The 25,509-nt window shown below is 39.3% G+C and overlaps 1 protein-coding gene across 1 annotated transcript in view; it reads right to left on the bottom strand.

The window, feature by feature from the left end:
- The window catches only part of PIEZO2 (piezo type mechanosensitive ion channel component 2), a 320,085-nt gene that overhangs the window by 138,972 nt on the left and 155,604 nt on the right, over nt 1–25,509 (bottom strand). Inside the window, exon 5 of the mRNA XM_051612156.1 lies at nt 7,604–7,766. Within this exon, the coding sequence (XP_051468116.1) occupies nt 7,604–7,766 (163 nt within the window). The remainder of the gene's footprint in view (nt 1–7,603; nt 7,767–25,509) is intronic.

Below are 25,509 nucleotides of genomic sequence, written 5' to 3'. Positions count from 1 at the left end.
ATAGACATGGTGCTCAAAGACAGGTCAGATAGGTTTACAAAATGCCAGAGAAGAATACCACTCTTCACCCGTACAGGGGGTGTATGTGGAGGAAGGACTGCTGACTCCCAGCCAGGACAGAAAAATACAACCACTCTCATTGCTCAGGACTCTGTCCTTGCAGCCACTGGGGGACTTAGAAGACCCTACTAAACTCAGGAGGTGAACTTATCAGGTGTGAGACAGCTGAAATGAACATTTTGGTAGATCTGGACTTACAAAGCTAGAGGTATTTTGGAATTTCAACAGTACTTTAAAATTTATACTACACAACTGAACCACTGAAAAGAAAAATCCTAAATCCTACAGATCTTAATTAAAATTTTTATCACTGATAGATCTGAAGTGTGCTAAAGCTTGGATTAAATGCCTACACAGTATTAGATAAATGCATCAGGGATGTACTATCAGAAATACCTTTCAGTGTGTTTGCAGTGTTTGATAATAATGAATTACATACACTTCCACAGTAAAATTTCCTGTGGAAAGGAGTTATTTATTGCAACAGAGGATCAGATTTTTACTGGAAGCATATAGGGACAGAGTCATTTAGCAATTCAGAGGAAATGAAAAATGAATAAAGACAAGCACAGTTCTGGAGCAGGATGACAGGAAGGCAACTCAATGAATCCTGTATACAATAGATATTGTACTGAGAAGGCCAAAGATTATTTCACTTCCCAATGTACCTGCTGCACCTGAGCAAACACCAAGCGCTTTCAGCAAAAGACTCACTTGGCTGGTATGGAAATACAGCTTCACATCTTGACTTCAAAAACTGTCAGGCGTATAAGCCAAATGCAAAAGAGATGAGAACTCACAGGCAGAGTTTAGTGGTTTGGCCAGAGATTATTAAACACGTTTTTTTAGTGAAAGGGAAATAGGAAGACTTGGGTTATGACTACAAGGCACAATTCAGTACAAACTCCAAATTAGCTATTGCAGGTATATGAAGCAGCAGAGCACACCCTATGGAGTAATTTCTGGACCAATATTATACATATTTTACCATTATCCATCTTTCTGAGAAGCATGACAAATAGCCTAAATTGAGTGTTGTTATTTGCAGTATTGCCTCAGCTCACAGAGAAGTGGCTTGGGTACTTTTCCAGTGTCACTCTGAAGAGCCACAGATTACTGAGATGAACAGGAGAATGAGAGATCTAATCTACAAAAGGATTCAAAATTACTTGACTTTTTTTGTCTTGCAGAACAGACTTTGAATAAATAAGGGTTGTTGTGGGTTTTTTTCCCCAAAGTATCAGAGAAATAAATGTTAGGGAAGGAAAGAGTATAGTCAATCAAAAGAGCAGAAGAAATAAAAGGGTTATAATCCAGTTATGGATATACGTACAAACTAAATTAGAGGGTTTTTTAACCACCAGAAAAGCAGTATTACAGAACAAGGTCCTGTCAGGAGCAATGGGATAAAGAAAAATTGCCCTATTCTCAGGATGGTGCTTCCCATCTTCCAGAGGGAATTGTGTGATACAGCTGCCTGCAACAGCAGCAGACTGAATTCCTTGACCCAAGAGATTCCTCTTGTACTGTGTTATTCATCAGTTTGTCCAAAGGCAATAATGTTCCAGTATTTTGATCTCCTGGATATCAGCTCTGCATCTCAATACTCGGAATTGAGGACTGTCAGATGAGCAAACCAGTATACCCAGTGAAGAGCTGCCTTAAGAATTTCATTATACATCTGTTGCGTTTCTCACCAGAACAGGGAAGGTGCGTGCTGAAGTTTCACATGGAACAGGTTGACAGCACTTGCTAATACATAATGTATTACACTATGTAACATTATGTAGCTGAGGCACTGTTGTAGTATAATTATGTTTTTGTGTTAAGACTTATCCAAAGACATGTGCATCAAACCAAGAAGCTAATGTAACTTGTAAACTTTTGACCTTTGTTAAGATGAGATGCATTAGAATTGTTACTGAGGGAGGCAGCTGGGTAAGGTCTGGCAAACTTCACCACTACAAGCATTGCAAGATAAGTGATAAGGGAGTCTCACCGACTCTCTTGAAACCACAGATATAAGGTATTAAATCTTACACCACATGCAAAGCACACTAGGACCAACTGGGTTTGGGCCAGCTCTCCAGAGGTCAAAACCAAATAAATATTTATAAACAATAAGAAAAGGTAAGCAAATGCCATGCTAAATAGAGATGCCAAGATAGGAAAAAAAGGAGGAAAAAAGAGATGTCATAAAGAAGCCAAGAAGTTCCAACCCTCTCTAAGAAGTTATTTTCCCCCTTTATCACTTGTGTTATTCTTCACAATATTTTCCATAATAGCCATAATTTATTGTCTTTGAAGAGAAGCAAATATTGAAGGAGGAGTAGAAGTTGCATATAGGAAGATGTTTAGAGAAGTCGGGGACAGAGGGTCCCACATCAGGGAGATCTTTTGAAGTCACGTGAACTTTTGAGACTGGTAAAAGAAAATTAAATTAAGATAAACACAAACCAATAAATAATCTCAGGAAAAAATATACCCCATCAAGGCTTTAAGAAAAATGGGATATCCATCTAGACAGGTACCACTGTAAACAGCTCAAAGGAGATCTCTGCATATGAAGACAAGAAAATTGGTAAAGTGTTAGCAACTACAAGGACTGGGACATCAGATTATTCCTGGTGTTGTGGTCTAAGCTGAACTAACTATCCATATTTTATGGGATGTTCAGCTAGGTGATCCAATCTCTGAATCTAACAATGAATGTCACAGAAACATTATTCAAATCAACAATAAGACGTTGCCTGAAATTCTGAGGCATCAATATTCCATGTAGCTCAAGAGAACATTGCAGAAGTACAGCTGGTTCAGAAAAAAAGTAAGTGACAGAAGAAATGGGAAAAAGAACAGGGATTGCTTACCTTCAAAAAGACAAATATGCAAGATAATAAATACATTTTATTTTCTTTACACCATCTCAATCTGGTTTATAACATTTAATACAAGGGACCTTCCATAAAATTAAAGGGTGTTAAATTTAAAATAAAATCAGAGAACACTTATTAAATTGTGGAAGTCCTTGCTTCATGATGCCACCAAAGCCAAGAAATTAATAAGGCTTTAAAAGGGTCTGGATAATTATATGTTTAACAAGATTATTCAGAGTAGCTACAATTAACAACATCATTTTTTGGAAGGGATTTAAAACCACATGTTTTAGGATTAAAGCCAGTCTCTCACTGGGACAGATCAGGATAAATTGAAATGATGGAGATGGGGAAAAACAGTATTCCCTTACTTGCTTGTTGTCCTTATACAGAAGATACCAGATACTTTTAGGATATTTGTCTAAATGGGCAAGTTCTAGACTAGAAAGTCCTTGGACAAGGCACAAAACATGTGGTAGCTCTCAGAGTCTACCTACTTTATCCTGTATGTTTTGCAGTCACGCTTGGAGACCTGGACCAAGAGAGCACTCTCAATGAATTACACGCCCGATGAAGGCACAGGACAAACAGCCCTGTCACTGTTTAGAAAGACAAAGCTAGGAAATGGAGCATTATGCCTGTTCCTATTTGTCAAGGGACATGGGAGCTGAGAGATAGATGAAGTAATAGGCTCAAGGACATAAATCAAGTTTGCAGCCAAACTGAGAATCATATTGGTCCTCCTGACTCCAGTCCAATAACTTGACACCAAGCAAAGCTATCCTCACAATCTTCCCAAAGCTTAGTTTATTTTAAAACAAATTCTTCTTTTTCTTTTTTTCTTTCCTTTTTAAGGTCCCAAACAAAACTCTGCCTTCTGCAGAAAAGAGGAGGGGTGGAAGCTCCGGGATCAAGCTTGCTTCAGATTATGGGACAAAGTACAGACCCAAAGGTCCCACTTGCTTTCTAGGAGAATGTGGATGAGAAAAAAGCTTGAATGGGCAAAGCAGCAAGTGCTATGGGAGAAAGTTGCATTGAAGACTACAACTATGTATTTCAATTAAGATCAACATCTCTTCTAAAGTTTAGGTTGTGCAATCGCAGAAGGATTTTCCTCCTCTCACTGTCACCTAAAATTCACCCTCAGAATCAAGAAAAAAGCTGCTTCCTTTCTAATACCTATCAGACTGTATATACTGTATCTGAATTTTGGCACAGAAACCACTGTCTGCATCAAATAAAAAATGCCGTCGGTTTCAGCTGCAGCTGGGAGTTCACTGTTCTTTCTTATTTTCTTCCACCTTTCACACCTTGTGACTGGCATTGTGCTTCTTGGCATTTGCAATCTGGGCCTGCCTCCAGCTGAATTCACCTGCTTTAAATTTTCTAAGCCCTAATAAAAAAGGCCTGCAGACACGTTTGCTCCAAGTGTGCAACCATTTAGGGGTGGTAATGAGTTGGACTGCAGCCTGGTATCTGGCAGGCCTTCCTACTTCATGACTCACTGTTAATTAAAACCACACTCTTTGCTTATTCCTGGGATAGCGTTACTCACAAATAATTGAGAGTCTCTCACTGCCTTCCAGCCTCCTCCCCCAGTTCTGTTCGGTAGAATACACTTTTCTGATGGAGATCTGTTTCCCTTAAAATTGGATGCAGTGTAATGAAGAAGGACATCCATTTTTTAACGAATCCTTGTTGTCTTTAATTTGGATTCTGATCCTTTTTCTTCTTTTGAATTGCATCTCAATCAATGAGCAATCCATTGTACTCCACAGCTGGTTTCTGGAGGCTACCGCCATGACAAAGTACAGCACAAAATTGAGTATCATAAACTATTACTCAACTCCAGGCATTTTTTTAGCATGTTACATTAGCTTCTTGGTTTGATGTACATGTCTTTTTAGCATGCCTATATAACAAATGTGATAAATTCACACCCAGCTTTGAAAAGGTTACTTTCAGAAGTATTAAAACGATTATTTAAAGTATTTCTTATACATAAGTTCTGAAAAGAGTCAATACATTAACTTTTTTTTTTTTTTTAATTAAGCCTGTTTCCACAGTATTTCACCCTCTACCAATACAAGGAGGTCTGATAATTGCTCAAGGTAAATAATTTCATAAAAAAGGTAAAGTTGCAAGACAAACTCTGCTTTTTCTTGAAAGTCACAGTGCTGATTTCTTGATTTATAGAGCCACGTGTGGCTAGGCATTTAGCAATCTAAAAAGTCACCTCTCTTGTGGCTTTCTTCAGCCTTTTCCAATCAGCTGATGCACTCCTAGCAAAATCTCATATAATGAATCTCTGATGACTTGTGGCAGAAACTCTGTGCTCTTTGACTTTGGGACAGGCTATGGGGCTGGTCTAACAAACACAGGACTATTTCCCTTGGAGGCACAGTACCAAGCTTAACACTTCTCCTGAAGCGTTTGTTTGTAGGGCAGTTATGGCTGCAAATAATTTTGCATTTTCCAGTTCAATGGAGTTACTGCATCAGTAGACAGCTGCATCAACACACAGCCACAGGCATCAGACACCTAATGCAGACTTCAAAGAACTGATCACATACTTAGTTTTCCCTTTTCCAGTGGACTCTACCGAGGAAGAAATGAAAATTATCATGTGAAACCCACAGTTTGGACTCATTTTAGATCATGCCAATACTCTCCCAAATTCAGACACTGAGCTGCATGCTCTGCATATGCATTAGGTTTCTTACAGCAGTCCTGCCAAGTACATATTCCTAGCAGATTCAGCTGCTTCTGTAGCCTCCTCCTAACTAGCAGAAATTATTCCAGGATGTTATGTGCAGACACCTCAAAGAGAAAGCTGAAGCTGGAAAAATATGCTTACCAGGTATTTAATTTTCCACTCTCCATTTCACTCCCTCTTTAAAAATGAAGCAGGTTATTCTAATGCAAATTCATCATTTTGGATGTGAAGATCACAGTTTCTTAAAGCACTGGGGTTCACTTCACATAGCAATAATTATTATCACTTTAAAAAGGGATATTATGTTATTCAAAAGGGGATAACAGGGATAAAGGAATCAAAAGGGATTAAAAAATTTTCGGTGTCAGTAAATCTAAACACAGCTGCTGAGTTCACTAGATGATCTATAATACATACCAATTACAGAACATAAATAATATTTGCTGGGTTTCAATGTGAAGAAGTAAAATATATTTGTGCAGATTTCCACCTGTCCAGTATCATTAGTTCTTTACAGTTAAAGTTTTCTCTTTCTTCTCCCCCACACTCTTCCTTTATGGAATATTCTGGCCTATTTAGGTGCATTGGTGAATTGCCTTGAGAGAGCCAGTCTAGGATCAACCCAATTTAAAGCTACACTCTGTGCTTCAAAGAAGTCTGGTTTACTCCACTTTGATAAAATGCAACTTTCTGAAGAGACACAAGCTGAACACAAAAACACAGTTAGCCACACCTTTTAATACTTCAAATGTCTCCCCTTATGTGTATAGCCTCAGATTCCAGCCTGCTGCTAAATACATTTTGCACAGCTCCAACAACAAAGCAGATTTAAAGCTGACAAAACCAGATTCCAGGAAACACAGCAAAATGTTGAGTATGCTCATCAGGCCTGCGTAGCCTCCAAATGGTAGTTAAAAGCTGCAATCTTTAGGCAATCCACAGCTGCCAAGAAGGCCCGTAAGAATTACATGCAACTGAGTATAAAGCACAGTCTTGATACTGATCTCTCATGTTCTAGAAACTCGACCAGCTTCTGGCAACACCACAATCCAGACAACATGGCAACATGCAGGGAGGCTTTTTTCCTTCTCTATGGTGGCACCAAAATGGGAAGCTGATCCCCCTAAATACTTTACCCACTTCAAAGTGCAATTTCTATTTGAAATTAGCAAGTCGCAACTGTCTCCCCTAAAAACAGAGTTTGAAGAGTAAGGAAAAAAACATTCACCCGTATGTAAAACAAGACTGAAAATGAGACCCAAGGCACTCTAGACAGTCTGATAAAAAACACATCGAGATTAGTAGTAGGAATTTTGCTGCACCCTGGGCTAAATTCCCACTGTGGCTTTTATTATAAAATTATTCCACTCTTTCTCTGGACTTTTCTGCATTTGGTATCTCTGCCATTCTTCTTCCCTAGTAAAATACACAGCAAACACATCAACATTTTCAGCTAAGCCATTCCCCAAAATTATCCTCAAGGTCACTCAGTATGACCACAGTTTTAGACAACTCCTTCCATGAACATAATACACAGTTTCTCTTCCCTTCTTCTAGGAGTAATTTCTGATAATCACTCAGATGCTGCTGTTATTCTTGGATAACAAGTTTGGAAATATGGAAACTGAGCAATGTATGTAGCGAAACAACCTTGTCAGACTTAACCAGCAGCTCTGGTGAACAAACAACTTGAGATCAACTGTGACCATTTCTTAACTTAAAACAAGTTGAAAAGTTCAGTAGCATATCTACCACTTTCCACATTATTCTTTGTGTTCTCAAGATAATAACTGTAGCTTTTCCACTTTAAAAACAATTTTTTAGTTTCCTGAAAGTAAGTTTGCTTCTTAACATAACCCGCGCTCACGAAACCATTTCAGAATACATCTGAGACAGGAATGCCAAACCTCACTATTAGCTAAAAGTCGTACAGATAGAAATGTGTATTTGATACCATTTCCTCATTTTCAAATTGCATGTTGCACTGTGCTGCATCCTCGGTTATTGGCTTCTGAAACATGTTGCGGCAGATGAACCATATTGTCAGACTAGCAATGAACATCCCAATATCTGGTACAAATAGTCTGATCACGTTGCCAGCATCTGCTCCTTTCACACTGTATGGGATGAAAAAAAAACACAACAAAACAAAACAAAACAAAAAAAACAAACACAAAAAAAAAGAAACATTTGTTACTTCTAATGACATTTGCAACTGGAACAGAAAGTTAGCTCAAGGCAAAGAAAACCCCCAAAATTCCAATAATAAGAAAGCTTCACATTATGGGAAATATGAAGGTGATCAAGGCACTCTAGACAGACAAATACTTTTGCATTCCAGAAGAACAGAATAAAGAGTTTAGTCAGTGGGAGCTCACATGCTCATATTTAAGTTATACTTGGAATTCCGATTAACCCAATTCTAAATCCATTTTCTGGAGAGCAACACAGGAATGACCTTTGAAATCAACAAGAAAGACTTCAGCTGAGTTCCTAGAATATCTATGTGTATAAGCCACAATCCCTTTTGACAAGACGACAGCATCCAGCTCCACCAAGAAGGTCAAAAAAAGACAAGATAGCATTTATGTCACCTCTAAGTGTGCCCTAATTATTTCTGACACACAAAGGAATAACCAGAAAGTGTGTAATGTTTTAATATGTTTTATTATTTAAACATATTAACGTTTTATTCAAACAGATCTCTTAAATACCTTTTTTTGGTATTTAAGTACTAATATTTAAATACAAATATCTAAATACTAATTAAAGTGTGAAGTCCCTGCCAAGAAAACCTTTCTTCTCTTCTGAAGGATTTGAAAGAGCGGATGAACTGTATGTAAGGAAAAAATCTGCACTGCTTCATTGTGCAAATTTAATTATTTAGGCTGGGAAATACGATATCATGGGTTTGGATGTGGTGTCTGAATTCGGTTCACTGTTAAATTGGAGAAGTTGTATTCACATTTTGTGGCTTAATGAACATTTATTAAGCTGCTGCATGGACTTACTGAACTTCTCATTGTTAAAGAGAGGATATTATCTTCATTATTTGAAAGTGTACAGCATATACCTGCCAAACTTGAAGTTAACACTTTAAAATATGTAGGCCCAATTTTAATTTTAATTTAATTTTCTATAGGGCTTTATGGGCATAATCAGTTCTGTGGATAGGTGAAGCATCTATACATCTCCTTGGACACTGGCCAGTGTGCTAGACTAGCTCTTCAGAGACTGAACCTTGATAGGTTGCTTTACAGGAAAAAAAAAAAAAAAAAAAAAAAAAAAAAAAAAAGGCATCAGCTTTGGCTTTTCATTGTCATTACAAAAAAAAAAAAAAAGAAAAAAAAAAAAAGAGCTATTAATGAAGGAGTTATCTGCAACTGCTGTAATTAACTGCAGATCTAGAGTATCTAAAGTCTCTAATGCAATTACAATATCCCCACCGCCAGGAATCTTGTTGGCCTGCTCATATGCCCAAGATCAAATCCTATGTCTTCATCACTGCTGCTGACCCTGCTTTTCCACTGTCATATATCTTGCAAGACAATATATGCCCAAAGTGGGAACAAAGTGACCAGAAAGCTAGCTTTAATGTTTGTTTCAACAGGTACAAATGAGTGTTTCACAGGAAGCAGTGAGCAATGTGCAGGTCTGTGGGATACTGTCCTGTAGCACAGTAATGAAACTCAGAAGTAATACTAAATTGATTCAAAACAGGAGATAGAAAATTCAAGCTCTAGTTCTTTTTTTTCTCATATTCAGACATAGACAAAAAACAAAGTGCTGCCTAAGGAAAACAACTTAAGATTTGAAACGGCACGTGTCAGTTCATTGTGTAGCTCCTGCTCCAGCTCTTACTGTCACTGAAGATCAGCTAGTCAAGGCTCTGACCCTGCACTCTCTTCTTTTGCAGAAAGCAGTAAAAAGTACACGTTTAATGAATTTAATTCCCAAAGCCAGGATTTACAACAATAATAATGAATTAGTTTCACTCATCTTGATCATCTTGCTCCTCCATAGTAAAGCGGTTTTACTAAATAAATGGCAACAGCACCTGAATTCTTGACTCTGAAAGTATCACTCAGGCGTTTTTTAGAAAGAGCTGAAAAAAGCCCTGAATCCAGTATTAGTTACTGTAAGAACAGTATAAAATTGGTAGTCTCATATTGAATAATGGATCAAATTACGTCTATGTAATACTTCTATAAGTGAAGTTTTTTCTGTACACAAGTATGAAGTGCTATCTCCAATTAATTTTGCATCAGTTCTGAACTTATAGCATAAGTCCATTGAATTCAGCCTCTCACACACAAACAAATTAAAATGTGGTAAACTTCAAGTATCAGCACTTCTTAGTTACACCAGGTTCTCCTTCCTCACATTGTACTCCCATGGAGCCATGCTGGGTCTTTCCTCACATAGGCCACTCCCCAGAATAAGGGGAGACCACGGTGGGAGGACGGCCTCTGATGTGGCTCACATTTCTTTTCACTAACCCAAACCAAGTGCTTCTTATCTTTCAAAATAAATAATTTAGCCTGTTGTCATGAAAGATGTAATGTACAGCTCAGGCTCACAACAGAGAGCCTGAACACTGATACTTAACCACAGAGCAGGGGAAAACTCTGCACATGAATAGTTTATTCACCAAAACCCATCACAAATGTATGCTGTCCCCATCTCACCATGAAAAGAAAACAAATTGACCTTAATGTAATAATTAAAAAGGGGGAAAAAAAAATCACTTGAAAATAGAGAAATGTATTTTCTTCTGTAAAGCAGAATAATAAACTGCTTCATTCAACCCCAAGCAGCTTTTCACAGCGACAGCTAAAACAAAAATCAGTTATTCCCACTTGTTATCTCTGGCAGTACAAAAAAGAATGGTAAATACTGAAATCATTCCACAAACATTTCTCACTTTATTTACACATTGACACATGGTCATATTTTGCATTTGATAACAGTCTATGCATTGTGCTCTGTGCTCCAAAAGAGGCTCCCTAATGATGAAGTTAAAACAGAAGAATAGTAAAACTATTCAGGAGATCTCCTAGAGAAACAGGGTTTTTTTCATCCCTGCAGGAATCACAGCATACAATGAACTGGTCATAGCCCTTGATCTACAACTACTGAAGCATAATTTATTCACCTAAACTAAATGATTTATGTAAGGGGCAACTTGAATTGTAATCAGTGTCTCTGACTGAAGCTTCTATCTCAGCCAGAAACATATTCTGCAATGCAACACAGTAAACGGCAGCTTTAGAATTATTTTCCCACTCTTTTGTTCTTTCTTAGAGGATGCAGAAAAAGAAAAGGGTACTTTCCCACCCCCTGAAAAAAAAAAATAAAATAGAAAATTAAGGGTTTAAAGTGTTTTTCTACCTTCCCTTGACAAAATGACATTGCACACAGTTTTCAAGACAAGGGACGACTACAGTTAGGGTTGCAAGAGTTCCTTGTAACAAAAATAAAATTTGTGAGACAAAAGTGATCTTATCACTCCTGCATGAAAATGTGAAACTGTTTTATCATATCAACAGACCCTAATATAACAGTCTTCTCATCCGTCTACCTACAATCACCTGCTGTTCTCAGCTGTGTACTTTAAATTTAAACCAATTTAGAAAGAGATAATCTTAGTTTTCTTTATGCAGAATTTTTTCTAGGGCTGTGTGACCCTGGTACAGTTTTGAAGTTCACTAGTGCTGAAGAAATTATTAGGTAAAATTTCCAAGTTTATCTGCTTTGAGAAGAGCTAGCTGTGGACATACAGGTTAAAGCTGCTCTCTTAACACTTACTAGCAATCAAACAAAAACTAAATGCCTTGAAGAAGTGAAACCAGCATGATTTTAAAATTACATTCTTCCTTGGTGCTCTAGAAATCAACATTTGAATTTTCTGAATAAAAACAACAAACAACAAAACCAAACCAAAACCAAGCAAACCAAAAAAACCAAAAAACTTCATTTTTTTCCTTTATAGAATAACTATTTTTCATAAAATAGAATTATTGACCTTCAACTGAATGGACAAAGCTTTGATGAACAGTGAAGTGCCTTATCTTGTTTGATATTTCTTTAGAATGACAGACACGTTACCTTGCTCATGATTTCAGATTTATAGAATAAAACCAGAAAAGCAGCAGAACTATTAGAGTAGAAATTGCAATGGCTTCAACAGTAAGAAAAGTAGAATTTATAGTAACATGTCTAAAGCAACATGCATAATAATCTTTAAAATAGTCCTCATACAGAACGAAAACTAATCGTCTCTGAACTCTAAATCCTTACTATTTTAATACAAACAAACAAATAACAAAAATGGGAACTAAAAGAACAATAACCCTTTCTTAAACACAACTCGAATTAGTTCACCATCAGCAATATATCACTTATGTTAAACAATAAATCAAATGCCTCCCGGTTAAAGCCCTGTAAAAAGTTTGATTTTATATTGAATACTGGGTATACCAAGTATTTTAAACTTTCATCATATTTTAATAATTCCTCAAAAGCCTTATTCACTGCATACCATAATTCATTTTCTATATAAGGTAACACTACATTAATAGTTTACAGGTGATAAATTAAGGAAGAGATGCTCAGATGCTAATAATTTCCATTCAACTTGTCTGGTCACTGTGAGACATTTGACAGTTCAAAGATCTAATATTTCAGAGTACTTTCTGTGTTCCTGTAGATGATTACAGCACAGCTCCCATGGGCTTGGACTGGAGGCTAATCAGACCAGAGAATCATAAGCACAGTCCCCCAGAAACACCAGCTGGCAGTGTCACAATGGCACTACAAGGTATGGTGAACAAGAGGATTCATATGTTTGTCACTGGTATCCTCTCTGTGATCCAAAACCAGAAGAAACTTTGAGGGTAGCAATGGCTAGAAACCAGTTTGCCTTAGAGATGTGCTTGCTGATTCTTGCTGTTGGAAGTGTGTCTTGGGACTGGTTGCAGCTGGGAGGCCCCTTGTCCTCGCTCAGGCTGAACTAAGGATGAAATGTTTGCCTCTGTACTTACTCTGCTGGGAAACTCATGTTTAACCTGTCTGGGTCTGAGAACTACAGACCTGGTCGGAGACAACCAGCACCACAGTGAGCACAGGATGCTCACAGTTTATATTCATGCTGGCATGACTTCTCCCTGCTGGTTCCAAAGACAGGTTTAGAATCATAGAATTTCTTGGGTTGGAAGGGACCTCTAAAGGTCATTTAGTTCAACCCCCCTACAATAACCAGGGACATCTCACACTAGAACGGATTGGTCAGAGCCCCATCAAGCCTTGCTTACAGTGGGAGGGACTTTGTCTCCCGGGTCTCTGTCTTGTGGGCCATGAGGGGAAGGGTTGCCAGTGAAGACTGAGGCAAGAAAGCTGTTGAGAATCTAAGCCTTCTCCTCGTCTGTTGTTCCTAGTTCACCATGCGGGGGGTTACACTTTCTTTAGCTTTCCTTTTCTGGTTTACATACCTGTAGAATCCTTTCTTATTATTCTTTATTTCCTTTACCAAGTTCAGCTCCCACTGTGCCTTGGCCTTCCTGATTTCATCCCTACAGAACTGGGCAATGTCCTTATACTCTTCCCAGGACAGCTGTCCCCACGTCCACTGCCTGTGTGGTTCTGTCTTGCCTTTTAGTTTGACCAGCAGGTCTTAACTCAACCATGCTGGTCTCTTGCCTTCCTTGCCCGATTTCCTACACCCTGGGATCGAGACCTCTTGCGCTCTATGGAAAGCATCCTTAAAGACCTTCTGCTCCCTTGGCCCTGAGGGTCATTTCCCATGGGATCCTATCTACTAACTGCTTGAAGAGCTGGAACTTTGCTTTCCTAAAATTTAGAGTCCTGATGACACTTCTCATCCGCCCCATACCTTTCAAGATAGTGAACTGCACTAGTGCATGATCTCTGCAGCCCAGTCTGCCTTCAACTTTGACAACCCTGATGAGTGCACTTGCATTTGCAACCACCAGGTCCAATAACACATCCCCTCGGGTAGGGCTGTCAATGTCTTGTCTTAAGAAGTTGTCATCAAAGGACTCCAGGAGTCTCCTGGATTGCCTACAGCTTGCCATGCTACTTTTCCAACAGATGATAGGGTGGTTGAAATCCCCCAGCAGGATGACAGCCTGTGATCACAATGTCTACTAGAGCTGGAGTAAGAAGGATTCATCAATGGGCTCCATTTGATAAGCTGGCCTTGTAGTAGACTCCAACTACAAGACTCTCTTTGTTGTCTCAATCCCTAATTCCTACCCATAAGCTTCCGACCTGCTCATGGCTGTTCTTTAGGGACACCTTTTCCACGCTTCATCCACTTCTTTACATGTCCCCTCCTTCTTCCTCTCCTGTCCCTTCTGAACAGCTTGTAGACATGTTAGATACGCTGTTGGTTAGATGTTAGATATGTTGTTGTTAGATATGACTTTGGTTCACATGGCAACCTTGATACGATCCTTAGGGCAAACTTTGGCTCTGGAGAAAATATATGAGTTGCTGAGTGCTGGTAGGTTTGTCTGTAGCCCTGTCCTTACCTCATGCTCACCCGCAAATTGAAAATAAATTAGATTTCAAAAATAAAAACCAAACATAGTCATATTAATATTAATATCCTCAGGGCTGTGCATGGCCACTTTTAATCCTACACTGCCTTAGTGTGACTGTCCTCTCAGTTTATGCTGAACACACCATGTGTTTTACCCAAAATACCTGAAGTTACACTTGAGAGAAATTTGGTCATGGTAAGTAAAAGAGTGGGAGGAAAAGGGAAGCAAAAATGCATAGAAAACTACTTATAAAAATATTTAGCATGCACTGACCTACCCAACATACAAGTTCAAAGTGCTCCTGAAGTATTTGTAAAATCTTAATCACTGCTTACAAACTATGTCTGCATGCATTCAAAAACCAAAAGTACACTTTGCTTTCTCAAGAAAGATACCTTGCAATGAAGAACACTTTCTGTATTGCAAAACGTACTTAACCACGTATTAACCAAACATTTGCTTTCCAAACACTGCTATGCAGAGAGAGGGCAGCTATTTGAAACTAAATGAACATTGCCAAGTTTTTGGTGCCTCATTGGTCACATAAAACATTCAACATTAAGAAATTATGGATATGTGCAATATGTAAAATGTTGGTTCATGACAATTTTTCTTTTTTAAAGCACTCAGTGTTTCTTCTTGTTCATTGATCTTCTAATAAAGGGCAAATTCCAGGTTGCCTGGGGCAGCAGGCAGAAGACATAAATTATAGCTGGGATTTAGCAGCTATCACGCAAAGAGCTCAGATGTGCTACTGCCAGACTTGTGACAGTGCAACATCCAGCTCACGTTGCCCGTGTCCTGCAGCTCCAAATGTGGAGCAGGACTGATGTTGCAGAGCCAAGGGGAAGTGAGCACATTCCCCTCCACACCCATGGTGCTGTGCGTGCCAGCCCCTGCAGAGCTGTGGAAATGACAAGCCCAACCACAGCACAAATTATTTCAGGTCAAGATGGGAATGTGATCCCAGGGTGGAGTCAGAGCCAAAGTGAGCAGAAGAGACCTGAGGACACCTCAGCTGTAGGTGCATTTTAGTCTGAAATCTTCAAAGAGACCTCCCACTGAGGGTAAGTACGCTTCTTACTTTTTTCTCCCTGATGCACCCATTGTATAGGGATTTGGCTAAAGCACTAAGTCAGTACTCAGTGATCACTGCAAAACACTCGGCATTAAATCTGTCCACAATGCTCATAAATACTCGGTGACGGACTGCAAAGTGTTTACACAAAGGCATACAGATATCCATATGTTCCACAATATTCCCAAATAAAAGAATGTGCTGAAAAGACTGAAGCAGACTGACATTCAGTGATTATTTCAAAATATATTTTCTCCTTCTCTCTGCAGCTTTCACTGGCTGGATCATAATTTCAAACTACATTTTATATCATTCCTTAGCCAGCATATAATATAATCATAGAAAGTAAAAGACACATCTAAATTTTCCAGTCAGCTGCAGATGAGGAGGGAATAATATTTCACCCAATTACAGCAAGCGACATTGTAAATGACTGTCATTTTACAAAGCCAAATTACCCTCGATACAGAGGAAAGGCACGCAGCCATGAGGAATGGCCATGGTTCAATTCTGAGTGCCCATTGCACTTCACCAAGTGCACGGGGGACCCTCCACCTCCTTTCCTAATTGAAAACTATCCAAGTGCCACATTTGCAGGGATTGGATAGTCTTGACATGCCCATATTCTCTTCACAGCATCAAGTGGGACAAGACAGAAGGCAATGTCTGACCTTCCACACCATCACCTGCCTGAAAATCCCAGTGGCTTTGAGGCAAAAGCAAATGGGCATTGTGGGAAGCGTACTGCAACCATCAGGGGCATGTGTGCAACATTTTCTCTTACCGCCCAGGTGATTTCCATTAAACTGGCCAAAAGAAATATCCTGTTTTACCCTGGCTGCACTTATACCAATTCTACAGCATCAAGTAAAAAAAGAATGGTATAAATCAGAGGTAACCTAAATGTCCCAACAATCTGAGATGTCACTTCTTATTTTTCTGTCAATGGAGCACATGACACAATTCCTGGGGGGAAAATTCCCAAGTACATGTGGGAGGGGAGAGGACTAGTTCCCTGCATTGCTTGAGGCTATCTGCTTGTGGGGAACAAGTCGCAGAAACATCCTGACAGCTGGTAGCCCCCCAATACTGGCCCGTGACACTGCTCAATGGCTGGGATATGTGGCCACCAAAGATCTCTCTCAGGTGTGGGAGGCAACAGTGGTAGTGTTGGACCAGTGTGGGACACTCTTACCTTGGCTGAGCAGTGAAAAGGACAAGATTGCTCAGACCCAAATGTGGCAAAGTGGAGCTAAAGCCAAGTGCTCCCACTTTTACCTGCCAGCTGGGGGCCCTTTGTCAGCACACTGTAGCAGGCTGATCAGCCCCTCTACATGGTATGTTAGTACTCCTCCAGCCACAGGCTTCCTTGTGTTTCATGTGCCAATTGCTATTTGGAGATCTCACATGATTTATTCATGAACAAAACCCAACAAAAACAGAATAAAACACAAAGCCAAACCATTAAGCATGCATCCTAGAGAGTTTCTGGATACTAATTGCAATGTTGATTGCTCTCCAGATTAAAACAAAGACTGGCTCACATTCTGCTGCTGGTGGGTTTACCACTGTATTGCTCCCAGCTACCACTGTACTGTAGGAGCCTGGGCTGTGCCAAGAAAAACTCTGACAACAGTCTCACAACTCAAGTGCTCAAACAACACAGGCCATAAAATATCTTCTATCAGATGTTGGTTTCCTTTGAATCCCTAGGTTAAATGGCATGAGAAAAGTTAGCTGAAATTAATTTAGCTAAAAAGAAAATAAGCACAAGGGGTGGCAGGAAATGAGCAACCTAAAAATCTAAAGCAAACAGTTGGACAAATAAGATTCCTACTGAATGGAGACAATTTCTGAGAGGACCTTGTGCCATTGGTGAGGCATCCCAGACCATGAGATCAACATGACACACTGTCTTATGCTTCAGGGGTGCAAGAACTGTCCATGGAAAGAATACAATTTTCTGAGCACAGTTGCAGTTAGCAAGGAGAACATATCCAAGGTATAAAATCTAAAACTTAGTAGCAATGAAGCCTCAGTTAGAGACATTATTCTGTCACTAATTCCATTCCTCTATTTCATGATACAGAGGTATGTCATAGTGTCTATTGTTACGTAGGCAACATGAATGAGATTGCTCTTTTTGCAAAGTATCTTGACCACTGTCGCATGTTGCTGGAAATGACATAGAGTAATAACCATCCCATTTTCATCTGGACTACAGCTTCTGTTTTCAATGTGGTAGAAACAGATTATTTTCTCATTTAGTTATTAAAAATATCTGTGTTCAAATTTAAGCTTCATTCCTCTTTAATCTCATTGGGTTGCTGACTGCACACATGCTGAAGTGAAATTACCTACTTGATTTACATCCCTGTATCTCATGATCTCGTATTTGTCTCCCTGGTTTTATCTAAGCCATGTCTGTGAGCATTGTGAGTGGTTTTGGTTTGTTTAACTCTGGTGTCACATAAAAAAAGACTAACAGCTGCCACTGTGGGATTTGGGAATTTTTGAGGGGAATTCTCCTGTCATAAACATACAGCCATTATAACACTCTTGTGGAGAGAGCTTGCAGAGAATTATCAGGATAAAAACAGGCATACTGTGCTTTGCTAACATTCACTAGAATGAACGACCCCTTTCCAGAGCTCCCTCTCTCGAAAATCTAAGTCTCCTATTAGAATGGAAGAATATAATACAACAGAGAAGCTGGAAGCCTGTTCCAGGATCTGACCACCCTCTCAGTAAACAAATGCCTCCTAATGACCAGTCTGAACATCCCCTGGAGCAGCTTTGAAACATTCCCAAGTGTCCTGTCTCTGGATACCGGGGAGAAACACCTCTCTCTCCACGTCCCCACCTGGGGAAGCTGTAGAGAGACATGAAGTAATCCCTCAACTTCCTTTTCTCCAGACTAGTGAAACCCAGAGTCCTCAGCCACTTCTCACAGGACATTTCTTCCAGTTCCTTCATCAACTTTATTGTCCTCCTCTGGACACATTCAAGTATCCTTCTTAAATTGTGGAGTCCTGAAATGCACGTAGCACTTGAGGTGAGGCCGCACCAATGCTAAATACAGCTGGAAATACTAGGTGCACCACAGTGTCTGACTTTTTTCTGAAAACACTGATTTTAATGAATGTCACCTTCCTGCCATTGACTACAATGCTGTCTACCTTAAAAAACAATCGATTTTCAACCTATTTGGTTTCAGACTTAAAACCATAGAGTCATAGAATCATTTAGGTTGGAAAAGACCTTTAAGATCATCAAGTCCAGCCGTAAATGTAAAACTTGTCCCTGAGCATACTAACAAGAGGAATCATCCTCTTTCTGCTCACTAATTAAAACTGTCCTCACATGGTCAGATTATTAATATTCCATACAGAATGGAATGTACAATCAGCATTTTGCAGACATGTACTCAAGTGAAGCATGCACCATGAAAAGCTGCTAGGTTAGAGCCTGCCCCATCCCTAGTGAGAAAGGAGTGGTTATGTAATAAAAAACCACCCTGACTCCTTCAGCTGGAAATGTACTGGTCAGTTCTCTAAAACATCAGCATTGTCTGAGTAAGTGCCAAAATGGAGACGGGACTGAAGGAGCAGCTGGAGCCAAGGGCCTGGTCTGCAAGCATGATTTTGCAAAGGAACGTGGCAGCAGATGTGCTACTTCCTATTCAGAAATTGCTCTCCAGACATCCTCTCCAAGCACCCTCACCTAGAATACAGACTTGAAGTCAGATGATATACCAGGTAAAAAAGATCACAATGCCACTGCATGCAATTAACAAAGCTGTATCTCAGCTCACATGGATTCCTAAAGCACTGTTTCCAAAAAAAACAAGACGTACCACATGATGCCAGATACACAAGTGGGCAGGTTACCTGAGAACACAGAGAACAGCGGGCCCAGGCAGCCAAAAGGGCAAACTGCATTCTAGGGGCATCACAGTATAACCAAATGCTCAAGAAGAAGTGATTATACTGCTGTATTCAGCATTGGTGTGGTCTCACCTTGGATACTGTTTACAGTTCTGGGAAGGTCCCTGAAGGAGTCCAGAGGAGAGTAGCAAAGCTAGTGAAAGGACTAGAAAGAATGCCCTGTGAGGAACAGCTAAGGACTCTGGGTATGTCTAATTCAGAGACAAGGAGGCTAAGTGGCAACCTCATTGTTCTCTACAGCTTCCTGAGGAGGGGACATGGAGTTGGAGGTGCTGATCTCTTGACAGAATCACAGAATTGTCAGTTGGAAGGGACCTCTAGAGATCATCTAATCCAGCTCCCCCACTAAAGCAGGATTGCCTTGAACACATTACTCAGGACTGCCTCCAGGCAGGTCTTACATTATCTCCAGGGAAGGAAACTCCACAACCTGCCTGGGCAGCCTGTTCCAGTGCTCTGTCACCCTCACCATAAAGTTTTTCCTCACATTTAAATGGAACTTCCTATGTTTCAGCTTGTGCCCACAGCCCCTTGTCCTGTCACTGGGAACTACTGAAAAGAGTCTGCTCTGTCCTCCTTGCTCCCACCCTCTAGATATTTATGGGCATTAATAAGGTCTCCCCTCAGCCTTCTCTTCTCCAGGATAAAGAATCCCAGCTCTCTCAGCCTTTCCTTGTAAGGGAGATACTCCAATCCCCCAATCATCTTTGTTTCCCTCTGCTGGACTCTCTCTAGTAGTTCTCTGTCTCACTTGAACTGGGAACTAGTCTCCTTGGGATCCAATGATAGAATGCATAGACATGATTCAAAGTTGCACCGGAGGAGGTTTATACTGGACATTAGGAAACATTTCACCAAGACGGTGGTCAAACACTGACACAGGCTTCCTGGAGAGGTGGTCAATACTCCAAGCCTGTCAGTGTTTAAGAAGCTTTTCCTATAGTGACAGAGAAAAGGGCAGTGACTTTAAACTCAAAGAGGGTAGGTTTAGGTTGGATCTAAGGAAGAAATTCTTTACTATGAGGATGATGAGACTGGAACAGGTTTCCCACACAAGTTATGGATGCCACATTATTGGAAGTGTTCAAGGTCAAGCTGGATGGAGCTTTGAGCAACCTGACTTAGTGATGTAGGTCCCTCTCATGGCAAGGAGATTGGACTAGATGATCTTTAAAGGTCCCTTCCAACCCAAACCACTCTATGGTTTTATGAGTCTAACCCAGAAACGCAAAGGTATGGGAATCTAGACTTTATTTGTCTGCTGCACGCAGCACAACTTGTTCCATCTTGATCTTAAGACATTTAGACGATAATTTAGAGTAAGTGGATCATTAAGCAACTTCACCTGATGGTGCCTCTCTCTCTGTTCCCCATTGCAGGAACCATGTCATACAGCTTGAGACATATATCAAAAGTGACAAAGAACTGTAGTGGAGATTGAAGACACTTTGCCTCCTGTCTTTAAAGGCATACCAGAAATAATAAAAATAGATTGACTAGGAGGATGTTTCAGAGACTGCATTAAAAATTATTAGAGATCTTTGTCTTTCAAAGTTTTATCATCTCTTGGACAGTAAAGAGTAGGGGGATAAAGTTCTTTGCTCACTCATTTTGCCACAGAAAGAGAGAGACAGATGATCAGCTGATACCAATTATAAATTGTTGGTCAAGGTTACAGAAGGAAATGAAATATGGGGGCAGACTGATCTGATTTCTAGCAGCACTGAACTGGAACAGATGTGAGTATCAAGTCCTGCATCTCTTCTTTCCTCCCACGTCTTTTTCTCTCCTGAATAGTAGCCCATGAAGGGAAACCTTGGCTTCTCAGTAAGTTCCCATAATTCATCTACATTTCATAATAACAGTATATATTCCTTTATGTTCTGACAGTGTGCAGAGGCCACAGGAGTCCCCAGTGAAACGGTGGTGGTAACCTCTGCTCCATTTTTCTCATCATGTGCATATGGAAAAGAATATTTACTGGCTGCTTGGAAGAGTCAGTACAGAACATTTACTCATGTCAAAAAAATGGGAAAAACCCTATACTATGGAGCTCTCTTCCAGGGTTAGATTAATTTTTCAACACAGATGTTATTTTCTGAAAAAGAAACCAAACTCATTTCCTCTGATTATTTTTTTCTGATTAATTACTTACTGATTTAGACTACTCTTTCACATTAGCTCACCATTTGCCAAGTGTATTTAATAATAATCTTCCTTTTAATAAAGACAAAGTCTACTAAAAAGTTTACGTTAATTCAGCTACTTTCTTTTTTGCACATAAAGAAGGCCTTCATGTGCCTAATTTTATTCTGCTCAGTTTTCTAGTTGCTCTGAGCAATTCCAGAAGTCTAAAGAAGAGATTTGACCACATTTCAAATGTACTTTAGGACTTGTAACAGTGAGACTGTTGCAACTAGTGTATCATGATGAACACATTTTAGATACAGAGCTCATCAGTTTTTTACTAAAAACCAAAATCTTAATTAACTGGAAGACAAGTATTAAATGAATGTGAAAGAATCCTATTACAGAATCCACAAATGTATTCCTTCACCTTTGAATTATATCAGACTTTATTTTCATATCACTGTATGACTTCTTGTCCTTGTTTTTTTTTTTCATTAATGTGCTTTACTATCTTCACTGCTGAGTTTTTAATTTAAAAGTTACAGCTGATCTGACTGCTCATTCACAACTGCATCTGCTATAGCAATGATTCTTTTGGTTGTGGATTCACTTGCCAATGTCATCACATAGCAGGGGGATGCAGTCTGATGGCAAACACACACATACACTTCAGCCACAGGAAGACAGCAAATAAATAAAAAGTAACCAAAGTAGATTTTTACATGCTGAAGCAGACAAAAGAAATTTTATGACACTGCAGTGACAGTGGGAGGGTAGGGAAGAGATGGCAGACACAGAAGATAGATACACAGCTGTCTGCAGCAATATGGAACAAATACAGAAGTTGTACTACTGTTTCCATCCTGCCAGTTTGACTGTCTGCATTTCACAGAATCAGATAGCTAACAGTTGCTCAATTCATTCTCACAGTGCAGAAATCAGGCCAGCATACTGGAGACAAGGTAGCTTAAAACCATTCCCCCTTTAAGATTGAGATCAGAGCTTCAAAAGGGTCTTTTAAAGCTTGTCAAAGCTCTACTGAGGAGCCTATGCTTTCCTGAAGTTTCACCATTTGGATCTATGTAACTGTGACAGTCCCCAGCTTTTCCTTACAAAGAATACACATACCCATTTTCAGCCCTCACAGCTACGAAGAAAAGCTTTGAAATGTGAAGCAACTTCACTCTTACAGGTTAGAAACAAGGAGAAAAAAAACACACATTAATTTAAAATAATTTGAATTTGAAGCTCTTCATTATTATTTTTGGCATCTGATTCTTTTTATTTCTTTATTACTTTAGGTTTGGCAGCAGCAGAAAAGACTTCAGGGAGTGTATCTTCATATCTGTGAAAGTAGCAATTAATGTAGCAAGGAGAAGGAATTTTTTTCGTTTGTTTCTTGCTAAACAGTATAACATACTGAAACATACGTATTATTGGTATCATCTTCTGAGTGCATGTAGTACTAAACACCTGTTTACAGGCAGGAAAAAATAAAGGCATATATTATTTCATTTCTCAAAAGGCTTTTCACAGGGTTGGAAGCACTGGAAATTAACTAAATAAAAGGTTTTGGCTTGGCATCTAAATATTGCTCGACTGCTAGAGAAACACTATGATTTTTGTAGGCAACCTTCATCCATGCTGACAAATAAGTTTAAGGTTTTCTTGAAAGACTTCTCCACGTGGGGTGTATTTCAAAGTTGACTTTTCTTAAAGAACAAAAGATAAAACAGCTATGAAGGGCATCACACAAAGCCACACAAAAGGGTGTGCCTTAAGGAAAGGCATGTATAAAGTTTCTACAATGCTTAACTACAGCACAGTTCAAGTGAAGAATTTTTACATGGATTTCTCTCAATTAGTATTTTCGATTTAAAATTTTATGCAAGCATGAAAGGAAGAAAGCTTCAGTAAAATTGTTATTTTATTAGGATCAGGCATATTAGGAAGCAGAGGACAAAGGTAGGACTATTTTCAGCAGACATGGATCTTTTTGTAAAAAAAAAGAAAAAAGGGATTAGTGGATTTTTGGCTTATGAAATACTACAGCAGAAACAGATTTGGAAAGCACTTTCCTCTGGAAAATCAGAGGCATAGAGTTGATTCAGCTAAGCTCCCAGCACTTGCAATAGAAAAATTACAGATTAAATGTTCAAGAGTCAGAAGGGCTCTTGATTTACAAACCCAACTCCCGAAGTGACTCAGGCACTTAAAATATGTTATTTTGATGCTTTTAAACAGTTCAGAACATTAAATTGTTTGATTTTTAATGTTCCCAGTATCCAAGAGTGTGTGTGCCTCCCTGCCTGCCCCCTCCCCCCCCGCCCTCCTTTTTTTTTTTTTTTTTTCCTAAAGGGACCCTTCAAAACCCTATTGCCTAACTCTGCAAATTGGCCAAAATATGCTAAGGATCATGCAGTCTTGATACTACTGTAAGTTTCTCTAAAGCAGATTAGAGAATCTGCTTTAGGAAGGAGGACCACTGGCAAATATATACTGACACTTCTGGTCTTCTATCAGATCAATATATATCCAATTTGATCTCTCAAGCCCAAAAACCCCAGCTGGAAAATAAACCAAAAATAGTAAATAAAACAGAAGTTGCCTATTCATAAAGCATCTCACAATTAATAACACTGATGCCTCTCTCATCTCTGCACTCTTGAACTTCAGATTTATTACAGGCATGTCACATGATTAAGAGATTAGTTATTTGCAAGAGCTCTGTCTCCAGGATGTTTGCACACCAGATCTTCTACTGGGCACACAGGAGGCTCAACAGGAAGCAGAACAGTTATGCTTTGTGCGAGTAAGTGGCTTCTTGACTTTAGCCTATCCATACAGGGGATTAAAGCGCTCACACAATTGTGCTTTACTTGTATAACCAACAATGTGATTTTCATCTGGACTACCTACCATGATGTACACCTTGGATTTTTAATCTCTAAATTCTCTCTAAATCAGAGAATGTAGAATTCTTTAAGTTCTAGAGAACTTGATATATTCTTTAAAATATAGTTTGTTTTTTTATGCCACTAACAATCACTTCGCACCTTGGTTCATTTCACATTTACTCTCATGAGACACATCCTTGAAGCCCACTGTGTTCCTGATATAATTTAGGACTGTGTGTTCAGACATCTAGAAAATTCCCATTGCTGCTTTCAGTATTGTTTAGAAAGGTGTCAAAATAGCTGCAATCAACCCAGAGGCAATACCTGTCTTTGAATATTACAGTGATGTACTCTAGCAAATAGCTATGATTACTGTAACTATTTTAGGCAGACATTGTTTATGTTACTATTAAAATAATTGCATAAAAAGAAATATAAGGGATTAAAACCTAGAAAATCACTTAAATCTGCTAAAAAAAAGGTTTTGTAGTGAATGTTTATATAATCCATAGTAGTTAGATTTATCACTTTTAAAAATTTGGATAGCTTTGAGAAAATCCAGTAAGTAAGGAAGCAGTTATTTGTCTAAATGTTTTTAACTATTCAGTGACCATCTCCTGAAAAGCTTCTATAGCAAAATCTCACTTGGTAAATCTGCCTTTACCATCTCACCGGTGTGAGTTTTATCCTGGAATAAGCAGAAGATTAAACTCAGAATCAGAGAATATTAGGGGTTCCAATATTAGAATATTGAAAGGGGCCATCAAAGATCATCGAGTCCAACACCCCTGCCAGAACAGGACCAAATCTAGGGCAAGTCACTCAGAAATGCATCCAGATGGGTCTTGAAAGTCTCCAGAGAAGAAGACTCCACAACTTTTCTGGGGACCCTATTCCAGTAAAGGAGTTCTTCCTCATGTTGAGGCGGAACTCTAGCTTGAATCCATTGTCCCTCATCCTATCACAGGCCACAAGTGAAAAGAGGTTGTCCCTTCCTCTTCAGACCCAGCACTCATGTATTTATACACATTAATTAGATCCCCTCTCAACCTTCTCCTCTCCAGACTAAAAAGCCCCAGGTCTCTCAGCCTTTCCTCATAAGGCAGGTGTTCCAGTCCCTTAATCATCCTTGTATCACTTCATTGGCCTCTCTCTTATGTAAATCTCTGTCCCTCTTGAACTAAGGAGCAGAGAAATAGATGCAATACTCTAGGTGAGATCTCACTAGGGCAGAGTAGAGGGGG

Source organism: Apus apus, chromosome 2, assembly GCF_020740795.1.
Source record: "Apus apus isolate bApuApu2 chromosome 2, bApuApu2.pri.cur, whole genome shotgun sequence".
Taxonomy (NCBI): domain Eukaryota; kingdom Metazoa; phylum Chordata; class Aves; order Apodiformes; family Apodidae; genus Apus; species Apus apus.
Note: the sequence above shows the minus strand (reverse complement) of the source record. Positions and strands in the feature narration are given on the sequence as shown.